Here is a 24641-nt window from a genome sequence, read left to right as displayed (position 1 = left end):
AGGTTAATTTACACAACAAACTTAAATGTATTTTTCTTCATAGCTCCCAATATCCAAATATTTCTAATTGTTTGAAATTCATTCTGTTTTAAGCCTAAATCAACTGAACGCACATTAGCCATCATGAATATCAAGGGAAATAACTCAGTAAGGATTAAGTGATTCGTCATCCTCCCAAGCTCGTAACTGTCACATAACAGATACAATGCCCTTTTTGTTCCTGAGACGTTTCTCATTAGACAAGATTTAATGTGAGAAAATCTGTTCAATCACACACAAGGTGTTCTCTCTCACACTAATTCTGGGTTGTGTGTACTCCTAGCAAACTGTACATTTCAGTGTCGCCTCGTGCCTCGTACATGAACATGTGAAGGTTAGTTTGGCATAATATTGACAATTAATAAATGATACCAAACGTCAGACTTTTCCTTTACCGAGAATTGATCTATTACATTTTTGTTTCTAAGAGTGAGTGAGTATGGTTTTACGCCGCTTTTAGCAATATTCCAGCCAGATTACAGCGGGGGTCACCAGAAATGGGCTTCACACATTGTACCCATGTCGGGAATTGAACCAGGGTCTTTGGTGTGACTAGCGAACACTGTAACCACTAGGTGAGTGAGTGAGTGAGTGAGTGAGTGAGTGAGTGAGTGAGTGAGTGAGTGAGTGAGTGAGTGAGTGAGAACACTGTAACCACTAGGTGAGTGAGTGAGTGAGTGAGTGAGTGAGTGAGTGAGTGAGTGAGGGAGGGAGCGAGCGAGCGAGCGAGCGAGTGGTGTTTAACACCAACTAAGAAGAACAGTATTCCAGTTATATCACAGCATTTAAGATTACTGTGGGAGGACAGCCCGAAGTGATGCAGGTTTCAGTTGTTTACTACAGTGGTGAAACCTACAAGCACGGGTATGGTGCTGACAAACCTAGAAACATATTCAAGGCAAACAGGGATTTTTTCCATGAATCCAGTGAATGGGGAAAGATGGAATTTTGACAGGTGCTACAGTCTGAGTTCTAATGAGTTCCATGTGTCGATGTACATACCTCCATTGATATTTGTGACCAAATGATCATTACAAGTTATTACAAGAATAATATCTGTGAAATATTTGTGAAGTGAAGTGAAGTGAAATTGGGTTTAACGTCGCGTCCAAGATTATTTCACTTTAATGCACTTATATAGCGACGTGCATGGTTTGATTGTACTAGTCCGGACTGATGCCGATTTATAGTGCTAGCTCACTGAGATACCATGCCGCAGTTTAACACTCATACCCCACTCAGACACAGTATACTGACTCTGAGCCGACCAGTCCTTGTTTTAGCCCCTAAATGCCGAGCACCAGACAGGGTAACAACAAGTACATCTTTTAATGTCTTTTGGTATGATGCATCCGTGGATGGAACCCCGGACCTTCCGCTCTCTGGGCAGGCGCTCTACCACAAGACCACAGGGAGGTCGTGAAATATTTATGTGTGACAATTAGAACTAGTTTAGTTTGACTTTCAGTATTGGACCCAAGGTGGGATCGAACCCCACACTGGCATGTTGAGTGACACCTTAAACTACTGGGCTCCTGCCCCTGAGATTCAAACCCTGATCTTCATGAACAAGTAACCATCAAGCTACCCTCTGCCTCCCATTACGAAAGAATTACACAACATGAATCTTAAACATTTTTACATAGAACATGGGCTGTTGCTCTTCAGCATCTCAGTAAATTTTGAATCTAAAGAAACATTCCTTATTGACATTAACACATTAGTTGTAATGAGTTGACACTGTCAATTGAAAGAAAATCCTTAATCAAACTTAAATTTAATGATCACCATATAACCTAAATATAAATCAATCATAATTAAGATATTTACTCAAGGCAAAATAATTAAACACCTGACTGTTTATGTTGAATTACATAATACCCGTGCAATAATTGATTGGCCACGTTTTCCTCCTTTCGCGGGCCAGGACTTTTTCATTCCAGCTGTGCAAAGAGAAACTGAACATAGATTTGTTTATAATTAATAATTCAATGTTAACTTTTAATTTCCCGAATGAATGTAAACACAGAGTGAGATTTCCGCTCACGTAACACGCACAGGCTGACAGAACGAGGAGGTCATGGGCCCCCTACTGCTTGTAGATCATGATAAGACGCACAACAAAAACATATTTCTTGGATGAAATGTAAATGTAATTTTTTTCTCCCAAATAAAACAGTTCCCTGCAGGCAACAATTATGTTAGTAATTTGAAGTGTGAAAATTGCTAATGAATGACAATTTAGAAAAACAAAACCAAAATAGTTCACTTGGATGAATATAAAATGGCATTATTATTAACTACGTAAAATATTTTGTGTTTATAAATCAATTTCTACAGTTATGTGAGTGCGTATGGTTGAATGCAGCTGTATCACCTGAAATGGGCTTCACATATTGTATTGATGTAGAGAATCAAACTTGGACAAGCTTTGCAACCGTCCCTTTCACAGTTAAACTACCAAACTGGCATAATCTTTCAGTATACACAATACACTACATGTAAGGTAAATCTTGGGACAGTAGGTTGTAAATTGTACCGTATTAATACAAATAGTTAAAAGTATTAAAAGTTCTAAATACTGAAGGGGCCCTGTATTCAAAGGCCCCTCCGATCTGCGGCTGTTTCCAATAATCATGGGTTTGAATCCCAAACTTGCTTTTGATCCTTGGTGTTTGATGAAACGTGATATAACGGAAATATTCAGTGACACACTACTAAGACCCTGCTATTGGAAGACAAAAATATAAATATAATTGACACATCATTTCAACAAAGATCCAACACAATATACACTACACTCAAAAGATGTTAAAGAACAACCAATTCTTTAATATTACTATAGTTCATCTGATACACCACACCATATCAACTCCTATTCAAAATAACATTTGGTATTAATAAACGAGCATGTCTATATTTGAAGAGATTCCCACTACCGATAATGTTGTGAACCTCTTCAAACTATTAAGATGAAATATTCCCATCAGGAAAATAGATGATTAGCTAATGATTAATCCTTGTCCTTCATCTTATCACCGAAAACAGAATTAAATTTTATGCCGAAGAATAATTTCAAGAACCTTTCTCCTTTCGACTTGTATGGTAAAAACATGAGTTTGGTGCAGTTATATTGATTTCTGTTTTAATCATAATTGACAACGGTTCAAATTCGTGATCATAACTTCTCCCTCAAACATCAGAAATCAAGCCTTCCTAAATCTGCAGCATCTTGATGGGGGATGGAATGAATACTGTCCGCGATGTGACCTCACCGAGTACAAATCATCTTCTAAAATGAAACGGCCTTTGAAAACTAAACAGGGTCTCATGAAAAAACAATATCTTCACCCTCTCTTCAGCTTAATGAAAAAATAGCAGCTTATACAAAGAAGAGCAATACTTCTCGCGTCTGCTTCTTGGGGGGTTACAGGGTCGGCAGGGACCTTCTATTTCCTGGCAAACCGAGCATAAAAGATTTGTAGCAAGTTTGGAAAACTATTAGAGAGTTGCAGGTAGGCAACCAGGGCTGATCCTCTCCCCAATACCCGTGCTTCCTCCTGCCTGCTTCCAACAGATTTATTAAGATTGGCGAAAATGCTCGGTCAAGCACCCCATGATTATCCATTGTCCGAAAGCATGGTGAAATTATCTGCGATCAAATTCTTCACTTGAGTTGACGAGCTCTAATGAACACTATGGACAAGCCGTGGAGTCTCTGCTAGTATTAGCCTCAGGATTACTTCATTTCCTGCAAAACGCTCCTGCTTAGAAGTGGCAATCATCTTCACACGATTTAGTGTTTGTTGCTATTAGCAAAACCGCCTCTACACGACTCAAACGGCTGGATATAATTCATGTCATTATGCACAGATTCAGAAATAATGTATGAGTTCTATCATGACCTTCAAAGCTTTGAAGGAAGGAAAATCTTTTAAAATATTCTCGGAAAATGGCTTTGAGAAATTCAATGTTTAATTTCTTTTGAATGAAATATTGAAATATTAACAACAATGTTATACAGTGTGGGGTCTCATCTCTATTCTCTTTGAACAACAAAAGGACACTGAGCATTTTTTCAGAAGTTCTTTTAAGCCGAAACTGTAGAGAACAAATTTATATATTCTTTGTGATGAAAGAGTTCAATGGATTTTTTTCCTGTATTTCTATACTACTTCATTATCATCATTTTACATGAGCTTTTTTATAAGTGCTTAACTTTAATGCTGTGAACTTGCTGATGCTGTGTAGAAATGCTCAAAGTGATTTTGATCATATAAACGAAATATGCAGGTTGATAACAGATGTGTACAGACTGAACTATCAATGCATAGGCCAATGGCAACTATATGTGACAAAACCCTTTCCATACCCACGAGAAATCTCTGCTATGAGAAGTCGATTGTATGATTCGGACTTTATCATGTGCATGTGTTTATGAATTACAATCAAATAGAGAAGATACCAGGTGTTCGCAAAAAGGTGAGTGTATCCTACCCCACCAGTAACACACATCACAAACGCATGCAAAGGCAAGTCAATTGCAAAAACATCAATGACACATTACATATGAATAACTAAAACTGATGCCCCCTATCAATAGTTTGTTTAGTGAGTGAGTGAGTGAGTGAGTGAGTGAGTATGGTTTTACGCTGCTTTTAGCAATATTCCAGCAATATCACGGCGGGGGACACCAGAAATGAGCTTCACACATTGTACCCATGTCGGGAATTGAACCCGGGTCTTAGGCGTGACGAGCGAACGCTTTAACCACTAGGCTACCCGACCGCCCAGTTTGTTTAGTAAATGCAATGAAATGAAAACATATGGTTCTTTTCCAAAAAGATCATTATGAGGGTACTTAGAGGTCATTAGTCAAGGGTGTTTCCTTATTGTAAATATCATATGTTAGGAATAAAAATTGTATTATGCAAGCCTATGGCTCATTATCAAATATCATTCTTAACCTACTCGATGACGTAGTTTAAGAAATCTTATATAAAAGACATTTTTGAGAGAACTGTAATGTTGATATTGAATAAAGACATCCAGTTTGCATGGAACACTGGGTTTGTTCTGTGTTCTGTTGGTAGATTGCTTTGACCTTACAACAGCCACACGTCTTGTAAATCATGTAATATTGTAACATCATATCCTTACAGTAATAATGATGACGTACTGAGGGATCGCACGCTGACCAGTGACCTATGAGTGAGTGAGTTGGGTTTAATGCCGCTTTAAACAGTATTCCAGTTATATCACGGCATGTCAGCTTAATGTGGGAGAAAAGCCCGAAGTGATGCAGGTCTCAGATGTTTACCACTTTGGTGAAACCCACGAGCACGGGTATGGTGCTGACAAACCTAGAAACATAATCGGGGCGAACCGTGATTCGAGCCCACAATCATAGGTTTCTGGTGTGTCCAAGGGACGCAACTGTGCACAGCGAATCACAGCGCTTCAGACAACTGGGCCACCGATGCCCCCCTCCCCCCTCCCAGTGACCTACGACCTAGGACATTACATCAATACTATTGTAAACACTACATGAACTGCATATTTGCATATTTATCTGATCATGATATCAAGTTAAACAGATTTATTGCATCGATAACACTAACCATAATATGATAAAAGTGGGTATCCATTCTAAAATAGATGTATCCATTGAAAAGATGGACATATTTGTATAGCAGGCAAGGGCAGTGGAGTAGCCTTGTGGTTAAAGTGTTTGCTTGTCGGCATAAAACCATACTCACTCACTTACTTACAGTGAGTGAGTGAGTGAGTGAGTGAGTGAGTGAGTGAGTGAGTGAGTGAGTGAGTGAGTGAGTGAGTGAGTGAGTGAGTGGGTTGGGTGAGTGAAGGAGTGAAGGAGTGAGCTTGTGCATCATGTTGACAAGCGACCTATGATATTTAGTTAATTCTTCTGAAAGCCTTCCATAAAAATTTATTTAACCAGGCCTATGATGCTGACTAGGGGTGAAATGATACATCAGTTCACCGGGGCATCATAAGTTTTCATTCGCCAATACAATACACAGTACATCTGTATCGGTACAAGATGATACACTTGCTAAAATACATTACTGCTCATTTAATAACCTCCCGGCGTGTTTGTCATTTAAAAATTGAGAAGTGTGTTGTTATTAAATTCTATACTATAAATAGCCACAATGAACATGTGTCTACATATAGAACCTGCTCTGAAATTTTTAAAGTCAAGATGTTTCCACGTGATTTGACGTAAATATGGATATTGTGTTATGTATCATATTGTGACCTTTGTATCATGATACATATCGTATCATGATTTTGCTGTATCTTTCACCCCTAGTGCTGACAAACCAAGGATCGTAATTGGACTGACTCTGGCACCCATGACACAGGATCCTGGCATGCTTAAAATGGGTATGAAACACATATCCCTCCCTTCCTTCAGCATGCTTTGGTCCCATTGCTCTAACTTGCCTTTGCATGTGTTTGTGATTGTTGCCACCGGTGGGGCAGGATACACTCAACTGGTAACATCCCTATTTGATAGTGATTCACAGACACATGCTCATGATATAGCCTGAATAATACAATCAACTCTGCTTTAAGCAATTATATCTTATTAATATGGAAAGAGTTTTGTCGCTTTTATTTCCATAGTCTGATTGCATTTTAAATCAGGAACATCACAAATAGAAGTATCTATTTTCAGATGTTGCAAGCACACAAGGAAAGGAGTGAGGTTTCCCAGCTTGCAAAAGTGCAATAAACTTGGACAGCAGGATACTATTACTTGCACAACTGATTATAGATAGTTGACAGTGAAAAGGACTTCCATTGAAAATTTGAAGACATTATAATGTGATGACAGTTAAAATATAGTTGTTTTTTGCAATGATGCTCTATCCACTCGACACGGAGGACGTTGTTATGTTTTCAATGGACATCATTAGAATAATATTATTATCATACCAGTGTCATAATTTGTAAATTTCACTAATTCTAGAATTTCAGCTTATATAATTTCAGGAAGTGAGCATGACAAGTGCAACCGAAAATTTGTTTGACTTAAAATGCATAAGTCTTCACAACTTCATATCTCCAATATCTCAGTCATTTCATTTTGTTCATGTTAGACAAGATAATCAGACTAACATTTCATATAGTGAGTAACTCCTGGATTCTAACATCACTTGAGAGCTATGTGAAGATTAACATGCTAAACGGAGCATGAGCCTTCACAACTGAAAAGTATCGAAGATATTATTAATTTAAGTTTAAGCGCTTGCTATTCAGCATCAAAGTCAATGGTAATGACTCCAATGTTAAAAGTTGAACATTTAGCATGTTCCTAGAACATGTTCCTACAGCAGCAAACTTTAAGGACCCCATGATCCCTTTAATTTCGGACACTGCTTTTAAGAATTCATCTTAATTAAATCATTGCATCAAATTTTTAAAATATAAACAATGATATTAAATAAGAAAAGAGTGACTTCTTATTCAAGCTGTTCAAATACCTATCTCTACTCAGATAATATCAGAGTTAATCTACCTACATACCAAACATCCGTATCTAAAACTTCCACCAAGTAGGAAACAGACATACCTGCTTTGACAAGATCTGCATCAAAGGTGAGTGAGGCTGTGTCGTCAATATCTGAAGAAGGAACAATAATCCATCAGTCACATGACCAAAGTATGGTAAAGAAGCCAATTTCACAACATCTGAATCTACCAAAAGTCATGAAAAGTCAGTGAAATTCAATACCAAAACGTTCCTCTTTAGCTCTTTGTTGACCATGAATAATTCCTTCATAACACCTTTATTCCTTAAGACGAAATCATTTATTGTGCAGCCTCATTCTCTTGGTACGACTACTCTAGGAGTCTAATGGATGAGCCCAAAAGCTGTCAGTCCATTCTGTATTCTGTGAACAAAGCAGAGCCTGATGGGTAGAAAGTGCTAATGCGTCTCTCGGTCCTGTTGGAACACCAACACCCAGAAACAGCAATCATGTTGTCGAATCATAAAACTGGCAGAGAGGGATCAATTAACACACTAATACTGCCCAACTCTTCCTTGCCATTTGCTTTCTGATCTCACAACAGAAAAAAACTGAGAGATTTAATGGCCGATCTTTTCATTCATGTTTAAGAAAGTCAAATCGTTGAAGTAGGCCTTGAAAGGGCCTGTCATTAACACTGGCACACAGAGAGGAAAACTAGCGAAGCGAGAAAGATCTCTATCATTGCCCTTCTTTAACAGTCAATCACCAATTCAAACGGCAGTGCACACTCTTACGAGTTTGTGACTTCTGCATTTAAACCATTAGATTCTTCAGCCGATAAAGATGTCTCGGCGATTCACGCGTTGACAATATAGTGATATTGACGGGATCATTCTCCCCGTGGTCGCTGGACGGCAGGCAATTATAATTGTTTAAATGTATTCGTGACGATCACCTTCAGCCAAACTAGACAATAGCATTTACATTATTTTTCTAATTAGGTTGTAGCCACCTCGTTAATCATGTGGAAATGAGAGGGCTGACAATGATTGGAGTGAGGAAAAGCAGATTATTTTGTGAATTACTTTTAAATTTTGTGTTGACAGAAGTGTAAAGGTTGCATCAATATTGTACCATTCTTAATGATGTTATTGAACAATTTTCAGAGAAGACTTTAGAATGGTTGATGAATATATCATAGAAATCAATATTTTCACTTAATGATAAAATTTTATTTTATTCAAATTCTAATCAGGCCATATTCTTAGACTATTGATGTCATAATACAGAAGACAAACAGCAGATGATAATACATGGCTGCAGGCTTACTGACGGTCATTCATAAGTGTCAGAGAAAAACACAATGCAAAATCATCAAAATAAGAAATTAAGATGTTATTTTCAGTGTCTGTTGACTGAAATGCACTTGTCTCCTTCTACTGAAAGGATTTTGAGTTAAAAGTCGTGCGAAGCTAGTAAGAAATAATGGCTTGTATATGCCTTGTTTCCATGAACAGCAAAATTTATGAAAAACAGTTATATTCATGAACATGTATAACCTACAGTTCAGTCTCATGAAACACCATGACATTGTGGTAGACATTATTACAATCACAAAATTGTATCTCACACTCGCTGACTTTGCCGGTTTTTTTTGCAAATGATTGTACTGACAAAATACATATATTCATTCAAAACAGTGTCGATAATATTCATTCAAAACAGTGTCAATATTTGAATGTTATTGTTGAAATCCTGACAAACTGTTTTTTAACAAAAATAGGAAAAAACAATAAACATTACAAGTTTTATAAATATAATTCTATAACAGAGTACTGTATTTTTTACACTCAAAATAAAATCCAACTACAAGTAAAATCCAACTACAAGAAAAATAATAATACATAAATCAATATTTATGCATCTTGAAATAAACAAATATATCATAATTTTCTTTTGTAATTACACATATTATACAAAGAAAATAAGTTCTGACTTACCATCAAAAATAAAATCCATTGTGTTGAATAAAAAACGCAAGTTTATCCACAAGCAAGACTACCAACTGCACAGCTGAACAACACGCTCAACACTAAGTCAATTCACACAAATAAAATTCTGAGAAAACACAACTGACGAAGGTGTGATTTATGTCTGTCACACATCAACTAATCAACCTCATCATCAGTTTTTCTCTCTCCTCGATTGGCCGTCATAAAACCTGTATGGATGGCCAACAAAACTGCCACCCTGCCAACCCAGGGTAGAATTGGGTAATTATGACAAATTAGAAAACAAAGTAAAGAGAACACTGCAACTGTTGCCTCCAACTACTCGGGAATTATAGAGGTTAGAACCGGCAGGGTATATCACCTGATGTTATCACCTCTTTAGCTGTCGTGGTTGCCCTTAGGGTTCATTGGTTGCAATATGGTCACAGTGCAAGGAGTGCTCTGCCCTTGGGTCATGTGATCAAAGATCGGAGCTCACAACCAGATTCTTAACCTTAGGCGACTCATCCAAAAAGGTGTCGAAATTAGATCTTCTTGAACTCAAAGATTTAATGGAGAATACCCTATGATGTGCTCACAAGAGATATACATAACTAATGCATGACAGCGGCATATATCAGATAATTTATTTATGTACATTATTTTCTAGTAATTGTCTATGACTGCATTAAAAATACTTTAATTACATGTAAACATCAAATTATTCAGTATAGAATGAACCAATTTTGTGTGAATATTATTTTTGTGTGTTTGTTTCCCTGACACCATGAGAAAATACTTTTTCAAATAAACTGTATCATATGTTAAAATCAATTAGTATGGCCACAATTATACACATTATTATCGTATTAATATCAACAGAACATGTACTTTCTACACTATATAATCAAATCTAGAAAACTAGGATCTTCCAAAAATAAACATTTGTCCAATGTCATGTCCAGTGCTTACAAACATATTTGATAATTCATGGTTGAGTAATAAATCATTTTCAAACAAGTATTTAAAATGTTGACGGGTTAATGCAAAAGAGAAGTCATATTAATATACTGATAAAACATAACATGTACAAATAATCTTGCAAATAAGTTGAAACAGTCACTACAGCCAAAACATTATCTGTAGCTGAAACAGTGACTACAGCCAAAACATTATCTGAAGCTGAAACACTGACTACAGCCAAAACATTATCTGTAGCTGAAACAGTGACTACAGCCAAAACATTATCTGAAGCTGAAACACTGACTATAGCCAAAACATTATCTGAAGCTGAAACACTGACTACAGCCAAAACATTATCTGTAGCTGAAACACTGACTACAGCCAAAACATTATCTGTAGCTGAAACACTGACTACAGCCAAAACATTATCTGTAGCTGAAACACTGACTACAGCCAAAACATTATCTGTAGCTGAAACACTGACTACAGCCAAAACATTATCTGTAGCTGAAACACTGACTACAGCCAAAACATTATCTGTAGCTGAAACACTGACTACAGCCAAAACATTATCTGTAGCTGAAACACTGACTACAGCCAAAACATTATCTGCAGCTGAAACACTGACTACAGCCAAAACATTATCTGTAGCTGAAACACTGACTATAACTGAGGCTATTCCAGTACAATAAAATGTTTCAAAGAAATGTTTGAAACAACACCAACTGCTTATATTATATCAAATTTCCTTCACAACAATGATTTATAAGTGTAACAATTTGAGGGGGAGTGGAATCACTAGGTAATTGGTAGCTCCATCTGCCAGAGCAATGAGCCATATGACACATCCATTTAGACACAATGACACTAATAAGAAGATGCTATCTGCATCGTCTGCAACAATATTTGTGTTGGATACATCTCCTCTGAGACCAGGAGAGGAGAACAGGCATTAGTTTGACTGCAGAAAGAAGTACAACTGTGTCCTGGGGCATGGAGCATTAGCTTCAAGCCTTGGGCCATGCTCACATTCTTGACAATCACAGTAATGATGTCTTAAGATTTATGACAGGATTTATCTGATTTTATCACCAGGCCCTGGGAAGCGCTGTGACACCGTGCTCAATGCAATGATTGACTCGCATAAAATTTGAAATTTTCACTGAAGTATGAAGTCAAATCACGAATGATCATGCCAAGAGCTTTCAGTCCTACATTTTTTATTTCATTTAAAAAATGTAGTCTAAGAATGCACTTAATTCATTCTCATCTGTGGTTGATATGTCTTAGGAAACCAGGAAAATGTCCAAGACATTCATATATTACTTACAAGAAGTTAAAGAACACCAGATTCTTTCATAATACTACGGGAGGTAAGGTAACCTAGGGGCTAAAGCGTTCGCTTGTCACGCCGAAGAGCCAGTTCGATTCCCACATGTGTACAATGTGTGAAGCCAATTCTGGTGTCCCCTACTGTGATATTGCTGGAATAGTGCCAAAAGCGAAATAAAACTATACTCACTCACTCATATTACTATAGGTAATCTGTCACTGCATGACAAATTAACTATAGTTATATGAATGAACTGGGGGTTCTTTCATTTCTTTTCAGTAGTATATATTATTTGGAAGACAATTTGATGACATTTCAGAACTCACAAAGAGAGAACTTCCTCTCAAGACTTATTTGTAGTACATTTCAAACTTTGGTATTGCCATGTTGTTACAAAGGTACAATGCCATGTCTCATTTCCTGAGTCAACACATTGCTGTTTAATAAGTGTGTGTGAAGATGTAACTGTTGGTTGGTTTGTTGTTTAATGCCGCACTCAGCAATATTCCGGCTATATGACGGCGGTCTGTAAATAATCGAGTCTGGACCAGACAATCCAGTGATTAATATCATGAGCATCGATCCACGCAATTGGGATATGATAACATGCATCAGCCAAGTCAGCGAGCCTGACCACCCGATCCTGATAGTCGCCTTTACGACAAGCACAGTCGCCTTTTACGGCAAGCATGGGTTGCTGCCTTTCACGGCAAGCATGGGTTACTGCCTTTCACGGCAAGCATGGGTTACTGAAAACCTATTCTACCCCGGAATCTTCACGGGTCATGTGAAGATGTAACCGTTTAAATCAATTTGTGTGTGAAACTGAAACATTGTTTCCATGTCATTAGCGGTAATCACTTGCAAGATTTACATACTCTGAGATTTGAATTAGTAGATTCCAACTTTCAACTTGGGTCAGTCAGTCTGATCCCAGTCCCTCTCATGAATGGGTGACGTGTAGTGACTAGGGCTGGGACGGGTAACTCGGGTACTCGGGTACTCGGGTCAGGTGGGTACTAAGTAGGACCCGGGTACCCACAGGATTACCCAGAACCGTGGTTAGTCACGTGATTATTTTGTTTAATGGCAAAAATTATCTAGAACTCATGGTTACACTATAAGTGACAAATGTTCACATTTCTTTCTGACTATACACACATTCCTTCTGACCTTATATGTTTGCATAATGGCATAACATCCATCAACTTCAGTGTATGCATGACTAGTGTATCTAAATTTATTTTGACAGGAGTACGGTCAAATGTTTCCCAATCGGACATTTTGTACCTATCTCTTGAGACCTTCAGCTTGTTCCCTGGGTGGGGTTCGGTAAAAAGAGGGTGGGTACCCGGTAGTAAATTTTGACTCGTCCCAGCCCTAGAGGTGACAAAGGGTTTAACGTTAAAGATTATTTATGTGTGTGTGGCTTTTGGCTCTTATTCTAGTTCAGTTCTATGCCATTCAAATAGTGCTAGCCCACTGAGATACCATGTCGCAGCTTAACATGGATACTCCATAATGACTCCAAGCTGGCCAGTCATGTTTTATCCCCATAGCGCCAAGCGCCAGACAGGGTAACAACAAGTACCATCTATAACATCTTTTGCTGTGATCCAGTTGGGGACTGAACCGTCCACCTTCCACTCTCTGGGCAGATGCTCTATCCACTACACTACAAGAGGCATTTCCTTCTTATGACCTACAATGTGATCTGGAGCTTTCTGTCATCTTGTGTGCATGCTCCTCAACCGGCTATATTCTGGTAGCTTACCTGGCCTGCGTTATGTATGAAATTACTTCAATACTTTGTGTTTATGGAGGTATAAAGGTAAAAACTGGTGTGTAAATCCTTTTAGTCTGAAACCCCATGGGGATTCAAGGTCAGTTTAGGTCCCCAGGACCCATCTTTGTGGTGAGTAAGTGAGTGAGTTAAAATTTAACGTGGCATCAGCATTATTTCAGCTATAGAGAGATGAGACCAAGTTGATATATTCACAAGTGCGTCATGATATTTGGGCATAACAACATCATTTGTACATGAATACACAATGCCATTTAGAAAGTGGTCAAATGTAACAAATGTAACAAAACATGGGCTATAAGCCACCAGTACAATCTTTGTGGTAAGACTAATGAGGATTGCAGGTTTCACTGTGTGACTTGGCTGATTGTGCATCGTCTTTACAGACAGTATGCAGCATTGCAGGCAGTCATCCAATGACTTGTTAACCAGAAGTTGTCACAGGCTGCTGTCCATTAGCTGTAGTTCTGCAGCAAAACACAACATTCACTCTCACCTGCAGGGGCAGCATCAGTGTCAAGAAACATTTGGCTGAAATATTTTGAGTGAGTGAGTTGGGTTTAATGCCGCTCACTCACTCACTCATTCATTCATTCACCATCGCCACCCCACCCCGCCCCACACACACCACACCACACCACACCACACCACCCACACCACACCACACCACCCACACCACACCACACCACCCCACCACACCACACACACCACACACACCACACCACACCACACCACACCACACCACACACACCACACACACCACACCACACCACACCACACTTCTCCTTGGATGATATATGTGATATATGCATGAAACACATGAGCTGGCGAATCGTTCCTGATATCAAACATTACCATGCCGACTATGCTCTCAGGACTTCATTCATATCATGCCTTAATTGACAAAATGACATCAATGCATTACAGGAAGAAACTAGCTTCCTGCTACCCAACACCCCAATCAGCAGCCAGTTAGAGCCCAAGTGATTATAGATGTCCTCAGAACAGCTAATTGAATTATGGTGTGGAAAGTGCTTGCAGCTTGTTCCTCCTGAGTGGTCACTTGACGGCAGGGCAAGTGAAGGGCTAACTGTCTGCATGGCTTGGCTGCAGATGCTAGACATCCACGCAACCATTAGTGGTATATTTTACTCAATACATACCAGGTAATATATAATGGCTAGACAAGGAACTCACTGGCTCTGCAAGTCTGGAATATATTTTCAGTTTCTCCATACATAATACTGTATCCCAGGACAATCAGGCACGGACGACTTATTGCTGGGAAAGTGTCACATGTTTGTGGGACTGTGTATATGTTTGTGGGACTGTGTATATGTTTGTGGGACTGTGTATATGTTTGTGGGATTGTGGATATGTTTGTAAGACTGTGTACACGTTCTTGGGACTTATTGGGTATGTTTGTGGGATTGTGAGACGAATATAAACAAATAACCTACTGACAACAGATTATTGGTCCCTCATGAATTAATGTTGAAAGTTAAAGAAGATAGATGACCCATAATTCCTCGTATGTCGTAGGTTTTTTCTAAATATTATAAGGGACCGCAATTAACTGTGCAGAGTTGCTTCCCTCAGGCAACCAGAAACCTATGAGCGTGAGTTTGAATCCCAGGTTCACCACAATTATGCTTCTAGGTCAGTCAGCCCCCTACCCATGCTTGTGGGATCACCAAAGAGGTCAATGTCTGAGATGTGTTCACATGGGTGAATCCACAAGCATGGGTAGGGTTTTGAAAAATCAAAATCAAATCAAATCTAGGATTCAAACCCACAATCAGTGGATCCTGTCATAACTAAGGAACACAACTTTGTACAGCTAATTTGTCGACCTTAGACCACTGGGCCCTAGGGTCCTTGTGTGGAGGCCTACAGTACAACCATGAGGTGGTCATCACGTCGCACACATGCATCAGGTGACAGAGAAAGGTGGAATAAGAATCAAACTGTGAAAACAATTCCCCCCAGTCCTTTCATCATGACTAATAGGGCTACAATCAAGCCTAATGCATGTTTCAGTTTAGAACAGCTTAACCTAAATACCTATATGGGTCATCAACTTTAGAAGGCTTAGTGAGACTGGTGATTCCTTCACGACCCTCAGGCTGTAAACTACAGGTTGGTACAGTGGTCACTCCCCCAAAAGTAAACATGTGTAAATCTGTGCAACAACTCATGCTATTTATGCATGCTATAAATTCATTTATTGGCTTAGTTTGAGGAGCTATATTAATGGTATAAATGTTTATGATTGTGGAGTAGTCTATGAAGCTGTGATAGGTCCATGAGTTTATGAGTGGTTCCAGAGCTATAATCTATTAATCTTAGCAACCTGATGTTTTTTGTAGGGCATGTGCAAAAACAAACCATGAAGACGTTCTGAGTCAATACAGAACACGTTAAAAACATTGGTTTATGGATCCATTGACCCTTAAAAAAAAAGACTCCTGAAAGAACAATTTCTTTCTATTCCATCGACTGCAAACTTACATCTCCACCAAAAAAAACTTGAGCACACAAAATGTTAAACTGTAAGACTAACTTCATAAACAGGGGACCAACATTTTGTTTTTTTTAAAGCTCATACATTTTCACATTCGATCTGGAATCATCACACAAAGTTTACTTACGATGAAATAAGTTACACAAACATTTAGAGGAAAGTGATCAAAGAAGCTATTGGTACATAGATCTAAAAAATATTTTATGATTTGTTGCCAATTGGAGAAGTAGAGGCGCGGTGTAAATCCTACAGTGCACATATGCTGACTTTTCATACAGGATGCTCTGTAGCCTTGCTCCAAGGCTGTACTGAAAGAAAAGTCTATGGATGTGTTGTAATTCGATCCTCCTAATGGGTAAGTCTAGATATGTGGACAGCAAGGACTCCAGTCTCTTACATGGACAACTTGTCCTTATTACTTACATAATCTAGAACTTATGATTTAAACTAATAATTATTGCCTTAGAGACTTGTGCAAGTCTAGATGATCCGTAGCCCACATTAGTGACATACAGAAAAACTTACATCTAACAAACAATGAGTGAGGGGATGTATGTTAACGGCAGGTAATGGGGCACCAATAGTGAGTGCAGGTCAACTACCGGGGTAAGTGGCTCCGAGCAGAACCCCACAACTGTATGGTTTTGGTCATCTGTCATACAGACCCTGAAACAAACATTTCTAATACAGTCCATGCAAGTCTACAATAGTTGGCAACTTCTGAAAAAGATGAGAATTTCTGGGCTCCTTTTTATTTTATTTTATTTTATTAAGACAATTTAACAACTTTTATTTTTGTAAACTATTTTCAATACAGAAACTAAATGTTAGTCTATGGTACTGTCAGACTGAGACACTAATTGGATCTGAACCAATGATCAGTATATCCTGGCATTGCTAAGGGAGACAACTCTATATAAACTACAAGAACACCATGGAACTGAAAGAGGTTTACAGATCAAGCAACAGTTGCCAGAAGCCCAACCAAAATTCAGCTGGAATTGTTTAAAATTTCACTCCATTTACCTACCCACCTTAATTCAGATCTACAATTTGTAACAGAAAACAGCTGTTATTTCTAAATATTAACAAATCAAAACCATAGCAGGGTCTGTGGCCATTGCAAACATCTGGAAGAGATAACAAACTATCTGCCAGAGGTAACTACTTGTTACTGCCCAGCTAGTAAACATCCTACATATGAGTTGACATTAACTTACTTCCACACCAACTGACCCACAGCATCTCTAACAAATAATATTCACATAAACAAACTGACATTAATTATGAACCCTCAAAAGATTGTACAAGTCCACTTGTAAAAGTTATACATGAAAAGTTGTCTTAAGGATGGAAAATGTTGTTAAGATTTATTATATGTCAAACTAAACTTACGTCAAACTAACTGTCCTATTTCATATACAATGTAACTGTAGTTCATATCTATGTCTTTTATATACCACTGTATAATACACTATTGTAATGAGGAAACTTTATAACACTTCTTGGATGTTTGTACCCTGTCCTATGTGGGCGTTTTGTACAACAAAAAATATATTCAATTCTTTTCCAAAGATAATTTACTGGTACCCAAATGAAAATCTGATGTCATGCCAATTATAATATCATAGTCATTAGCAAGTCAGATAGGCCAAAAGTATACACCAGACTCGGAACAAAACAAGTTGAAGATTATAAAACAAACTGGACATAACTGCTTGTATCGCGGTAATTAGCAGGTCTTAGATAGTCTGACAAGGATGTCTTTTACAGGTACAACATTTATCAACAAATATTTAACTGGTTTATTTAGTTCTCTGAATTAAAAAATAATTTCCAAATAGGCTTAAGCAAGTCTTCTGACACTTCTTTAGCCTCTTTTGACATGCAGGAGATTGTGGGGCCACTTCTAGCAGGAACCCCAGGGGGTGGGGAGGGGCTAGTGTTGGGATAGATGCTCTGGCAATGAATCTTCCCCTCCGTAACCCAGCACTCCAAATATCAACTCCCCATGTGAAGATCTGAGTCAAGTGGCTGTCTGTCCCCAGGGCGAGTGTGGTACACAACACAATGGTGGGGATTTGACTCTTTCATAGCAAACACCATCACTTTCAATGGTGGGCCACACCAAATTAACACTTTCTACCAAACATAATGTTAGTTTTGTTTTGCTGTTACTTGTTGTTTGATGTTTAAGCCATAAAATATTTCATTTACCACAGGAAATGGTATAATAATAATAATAATAATAATAATAATAATAATAATAATAATAATAATAATAATAATATTATTATTATTATTATTATTACAGCATTATTATAGAAATATTACAGTATTATTATAGAAATTCAGTTATACTGATTCTTCTTGGACAAATAACACAAACCCAAAGCTTCATGAAATGAAATACGAAAACTGACTGTGCATTGCTGAATAGTTTGAGTAAGCAAGTACAAATACATCAATCTGTATGATTAATATTTAAATATATATAGCATTAGCAGGAATTTGACACAATAAATAACATGCAACACTGACATAATTTTTCATGAATAGTCTGAAAAGAAATGATAATTAGTTGTGATTTATTACCCTAACTCTATCACAATTCATATCCAGTTTGATTTCATGCACAAATTGATGACATACAAAAATGGTTTTACAGTTTTGAAAATGAATTGTTTGATTGTCATCTGTCAACTTCTAAGTAATGCCAAAGTAGACACAATTTATGGATAACAACTTCTTTAATTTCTGTAAGACATCGGTATTAGGATCTAAACCGAAACTTCGCCTTCACAGTAATTAAAGAAGTTGTTATCTATAAATTGTGTCCACTTAGTTTTGAAGATTGTCATATTAACTCGGTGTAAGTGCAGTTTAATACAAAATAAAACACACAATGGACTTTTCAACATTCTTTAAACAGTTGGTGAGAAGGCAAAATATATATTTCTTTTTCAAGAGATGAGTATTACTACTGCTGACCTACAAATGATATACCTGGGAGCCAAAGTTCCCAGAAAAAGCTATACCAGAGCCTCCGGGAATGGTCTGATTAGTGATGTTGGAGTCTGTAGACAGATCTTCAGGGTAGAAGCTGCAATGTGCTTACAATAACCATCACCACAATGACTCATATTCTCTGGGAGAAGGCTGCCACTACATACAGGCATGTTTTCTCATTTTACATTTTGTTCCTGTCTTTCTGAAACAAGGTATATCAGAAATCTATAATGTGACTTGATTATGACAATTAACTATTTAAGATCTGATCATCCAAAAAACAACATTTCCTTGGTATACTTATAGGTCTGACTGCACGGAATACTGCAATACACTTTTCAAACGATATGCATTGCAATTTTTGTCTGTGTTCTGGTATATTGAATAAAAAACAATATAACCAGGTTTGTTATTATAATTGTATTGTTTAACCTAAAATTTACAGAAATTCATTCACAAATGATGTTTCCCTTCCAAGATGATTGGCAAAACATCAGAAACGCAGAAGTGATTTTTCTCCCACCTTGTTATCTCCCCTGAATACAAAATTGTGGCGACTGACCATGCTGAGTAATATTTACTTTAATGTGTTGAAAATAGGATCTGCATGTATAATCAGTGTCATTCATTGTCAAACACTGAAGCTTCCAATACATCGCAATGTGTACAATGTGTAGCAATACAGATACCTGCATTAGATTACAGTACAAACGTTCTGCCAATACTATGGAAAATACAATGTGTAATGGTTTACATAACCACTGTGTCATGTCCAGACACTGATAATTCTTCACAAATCCATGATAATACAGTGTCAAAAACTTAATGATAGTATATTGACTTCCATACCCGAGCACATCTAAACATGACCTCATGATACCATAGTGTATATCCTTCCAATACCCCTCTATCACACTACACTGCTGGTCTAAACATGACCTCATGATACCATAGTGTATATCCTTCCAATACCCCTCTATCACACTAGACTGCTGGTCTAAACATGACCTCATGATACCATAGTGTATATCCTTCCAATACCCCTCTATCACACTACACTGCTGGTCTAAACATGACCTCATGATACCATGGTGTATATCCTTCCAATACCCCTCTATCACACTACACTGCTGGTCTAAACATGACCTCATGATACCATAGTGTATATCCTTCCAATACCCCTCTATCACACTACACTGCTGGTCTAAACATGACCTCAGAACTTTTACATTTATCGGTTTAAATAATACTTTATAGACCATATATTAGTCTTCATGCAGTGATGTGATACTTTAAATCCATATGATCATATCAATGTAGAGGACCGGTGAAGATCCGGGGTAAAATAGGTCTTCAGCAATCCATGCTTGTAGTAAGAGGCAACTAAAGGGATTAGATGGTCAGGTTCCCTGACTTGGTTGATGCATGTCATTGTATCCCAATTGCGAGGATCGATGTTCGTGCTATCAAGCACTGGATTGTCTGGACCAGACTCGATTATTTACAGACCTTTATCATATAGCTGGAATATTGCTGAGTGGAGCATCAAACAACAAACAAACAAAACAAACAATGTAGTGATGACACGACACTGTATTCCCTACTGTTTAACTACTTAAAATTACTCTGCTTCTTCGGCATTGGTGAATCTCATCATCCCATATGGTATTAGAAATACAGTGATACAATAATCTATCGCCTTATGTTAAACCACTTAAAGAAAAAGACATTGACCGGTCGGATGCATTGTTCTAAGCTTACATGGCTCATCTCGCCATATTCCCCTAGAGAATGTACTGCACCAGTGACCACACCAGAGTGAAGGCTTATCATGTGACTGACTTTTCTCTTGTTTGTAAACAAATGCACTTATTCTGAAATAAGCACTGACAGGCCTAAAGCAAGCCTTTCGGTATTTTTACATATAGTTATATATTATATAGCATGACAATATAGCTTTACAGATCAAAGTGACCATATGACTAACTTTCCTTAGACCTTTGATGACAGTACATGAAGGATAAATACACATGCAAATGGAAATATTTTTTACATTTTAGGATATTTTTCCAATGAGATTTATGTGTATCTAAATGTGTAGACTCGTCCAAAATGAAACGGATGAAAAACACTTGAATGGACTGTGTTATATGTGACGATGTGACAGAGGTACTCCGCTGGCCGCAAGGAACTCGGGGTTGGAGAGTGATTGGCTTTGTACAACCGAGGCATTTTTTATATTGTAGTCTAGACTTTGATAAACACTGGCTTCTAATCTAATCAAGTTGACAATTAATATTTTGTAACTCACCTGCCAAAAAAAACACATGAGTTTTCTCTTCAAGTTTCCTCAAATAAAAAACATGATTGAAGCCAGTTTACTCTGCGTAGTGCTTACATTGTCAGCTTCGCTGTGTGGAGCTCTATTGTTTTGGTTTGAGATTTGAATCTGTCATGTGACGTCACACTTGCAAATTATTTCATGCATGATTTAAGAACACACAGAACCATCGATGTACTGTCCCTTTAAGACAACACTGCTTCTTCTGCGTTGAAGGGTCTCATCCCATGTTATTACAGAAATACAAGGGTATGATAATGTATATTGTTCTGTTAAACCACTTAAGACTAGAATGCTTCTTCTGTGTTGGAGGCCGGTCCCATCCCATGTTATTATAGAAATACAAGGGTATGAAACTGTATATTTTTTCTGTTAAACCACTTAAGACTACACTGCTTCTTTTGTGTTGGAGGGTCCCATCCCATGTTATTATAGAAATACAAGGGTATGATACTGTATATTTTTTCTGTTAAACCACTTAAGACTACACTGCTTCTGCTTTGCTGGTTTCATCCTGCCATAGTACAACAGAAATACAGTGACAGGCTACTGTAGGCCTTCTGATTGGCCTAATGATGACCTGAGGACTATAGGGATGCAGTGGTCAACCACATGGCTTCAGGGCAGGGGACTCAGCTTGACCACACAGGGCACCGGGTCCTCATTATAACGGGGTATTATCATGTCACTTGTCATAATGGTGATACTATCTCCCCGCTTGCCATTCAGAAACAATTTAGATTGCCAGATGACCTGTCAGCAGTGGATTTACAAATGTATCTTATCTAATGGATACTCTGTGAGTGAGACCACAACATACAGAGCTGTCTATCTAACTACCAGACTGCTATGTGCTCTGAAGTAGACTTCAGATATGACAGACCACTAAGCTGTAAGGAAGAAGGCAAGCAGTTATTTCAATCCTGTGATAACATCAAGAAATATTTAGACTATAAGAAAACATTCATCCCTTTGAGTGTGTATCATTTACACAGGTTGAGGAATATATCAGCAATACCATGATGGGAGATGGCAAGACTGAGCTCAAAACACTGTGTGAATGTGGGAAACTGAACCCAGTTAGGATGAGTCAATGCTGTAACCACCTATCTCACTGAACCCATCTTAGAGAACCATGTGCTTAAAGTGTCTTGCAGTGTTGTCAGTAAAGTGAGCTGCAATGTTCTCAGTGAAGTGAGCTGACAATGTTGTCAGTAAAGTGAACTGCAATGTTGTCAGTAAAGTGTCTTGCAATGTTGTCAGTAAATTGACTTAAAATGTTGTCTGTAAAGTAAACTGCAATGTTGTCAGTAAAGTGTCTTGCAATGTTGTCAGTAAATTGACTTAAAATGTTGTCTGTAAAGTGAGCTGCAATGTTGTCAGTAAAGTGAGCTGCAATGTTGTCAGTAAAGTGAGCTGCAATGTTGTCAGTAAAGTGAGGTGCAATGTTGTCCGTAAAGTAAACTGCAATGTTGTCCGTTAAGTGAGCTGCAATGTTGTCAGTAAAGTGTCTTGCAATGTTGTCAGTAAAGTGTCTTGCAATGTTGTCAGTAAATTGACTTAAAATGTTGTCCGTAAAGTAAACTGCAATGTTGTCAGTAAAGTTAGCTGCAATGTTGTCAGTAAAGTGAGCTGCAATGCTATCAGTAAAGTGAGCTGCAATGTTGTCTGTAAAGTAAACTACAATGTTGTCCGTAAAGTGAGCTGTAATGTTGTCCGTAAAGTGAGCTGCAATGTTGTCCATAAAGTGAGCTGCAATGTTATCAGTAAAGTGAGCTGCAATGTTGTCAGTAAAGTAAACTGCAATGTTGTCCGTAAAGTGAGCTGCAATGTTGTCCGTAAAGTGAGCTGCAATGTTGTCCGTAAAGTGAGCTGCAATGTTGTCCGTAAAGTAAACTGCAATGTTATTAGTAAAGTGAGCTGCAATGTTATTAGTAAAGTAAGCTGCAATGTTGTCAGTAAAGTAAACTGCAATGTTGTCAGTAAAGTAAGCTGCAATGTTGTCAGTAACGTAAGCTGCAATGTTATCAGTAAAGTGAGCCACAATGTTGTCAGTAAAGTGACTTGTTATTTATTATTGTTATTTGTTTGCCTGTCCAACATAATGTATGACTGTCCTAGGTTTGTGAGCATGCTAAGTATCAACAAGCCATCACACAACTGTAGATCTCGGTCTCTCAGAGATTCTCAAAGTTTGAGTCTCACAGGGCTAAAACATTTCTGCTAAAATGCTGTTTCGGGTAACTTTTAATTTATATCTGTTTGCATGCTGCCCAAAGTGTATAACTTGTTGCATAAACTGACAACTGCAATATACATGTTTAAGTAACAATGAGCGAGATGTACTGCCTGTTTTATACTCATATGAGTGAGTGAGTGAGTGTTCTTTACGTGATAGTTACAGCACTACAGGCTAAAACTAAGGCCTTTGCATGACAAGAGAACACTTTAACCACTAGACTTTTCCCCCAACCAGGGACTCAAAATCATTGTGTTACACAATGGTGACCTCACTGTGGCCACCCAATCTCCACTTCAGTCTCAGCACAAGTATGAAGTGCTGTGGCTTGTGCTTCTCGAGCACCATCATAAAGCTTTCAAGGAAATAGATCAACATTATCCGTCATCAGCAAGTATTAATTCTCACTTGAGGAAATATGTTTTTCCTGTTTTGTAATTTTACTCTTGATAATATTATCCGGTTATAACAGAATTTCATAGTGGTTACATGAATTTGTTAGTTTTGTTATAAGGCGAAATATATTTTTCTCAAATCCTACAATATCCCAACTTTTGCACAACAATTCCATGTGGTTTTCTTTGTCTAAATCTTCATTTGTCTTGAACAACCCGGGAAGATATATCATCATGTTTTGGCGTCTTGATGTGAAATATTCCAATCATTCAAATCCTTCTTTCTATCAACATTATCATGAAAACAAGAAATCATATTTCAGTTGGTTTGAGGTCTTTTTAAATTAGCATTATGGGATTTAATTTCAATTGTAACATTCGAAAATGTTTTCCTGTGTTATTATACAAACAACAAATCCTGTATCAGTTAAATACACGACACATGTGACCATCAATTACCACTCAACATTTGACAGGAATATTCGGTATCACAAAATT

At 37.8% G+C, this 24641-nt stretch overlaps 1 protein-coding gene across 5 annotated transcripts in view; it reads right to left on the bottom strand.

Annotated features, from left to right (window-relative positions):
• Positions 1-24641, bottom strand: part of LOC124141045 (LIM domain only protein 3-like) — a 177802-nt gene that overhangs the window by 80622 nt on the left and 72539 nt on the right. For all 5 annotated transcript variants that reach the window (XM_046508919.2, XM_046508913.2, XM_046508920.2 and 2 more), the window contains exon 2: positions 7643-7693. Coding sequence is in view for 2 of the 5 variants with exons in the window: in XM_046508913.2 (XP_046364869.1) it covers positions 7643-7693 (51 nt within the window). In the remaining 3 variants the exon portion in view is untranslated. The remainder of the gene's footprint in view (positions 1-7642; positions 7694-24641) is intronic.

Source organism: Haliotis rufescens, unplaced genomic scaffold (genome assembly GCF_023055435.1).
Source record: "Haliotis rufescens isolate VD_foot unplaced genomic scaffold, xgHalRufe1.0.p SCAF_6, whole genome shotgun sequence".
Taxonomy (NCBI): Eukaryota; Metazoa; Mollusca; class Gastropoda; order Lepetellida; family Haliotidae; genus Haliotis; species Haliotis rufescens.
Note: the sequence above shows the minus strand (reverse complement) of the source record. Positions and strands in the feature narration are given on the sequence as shown.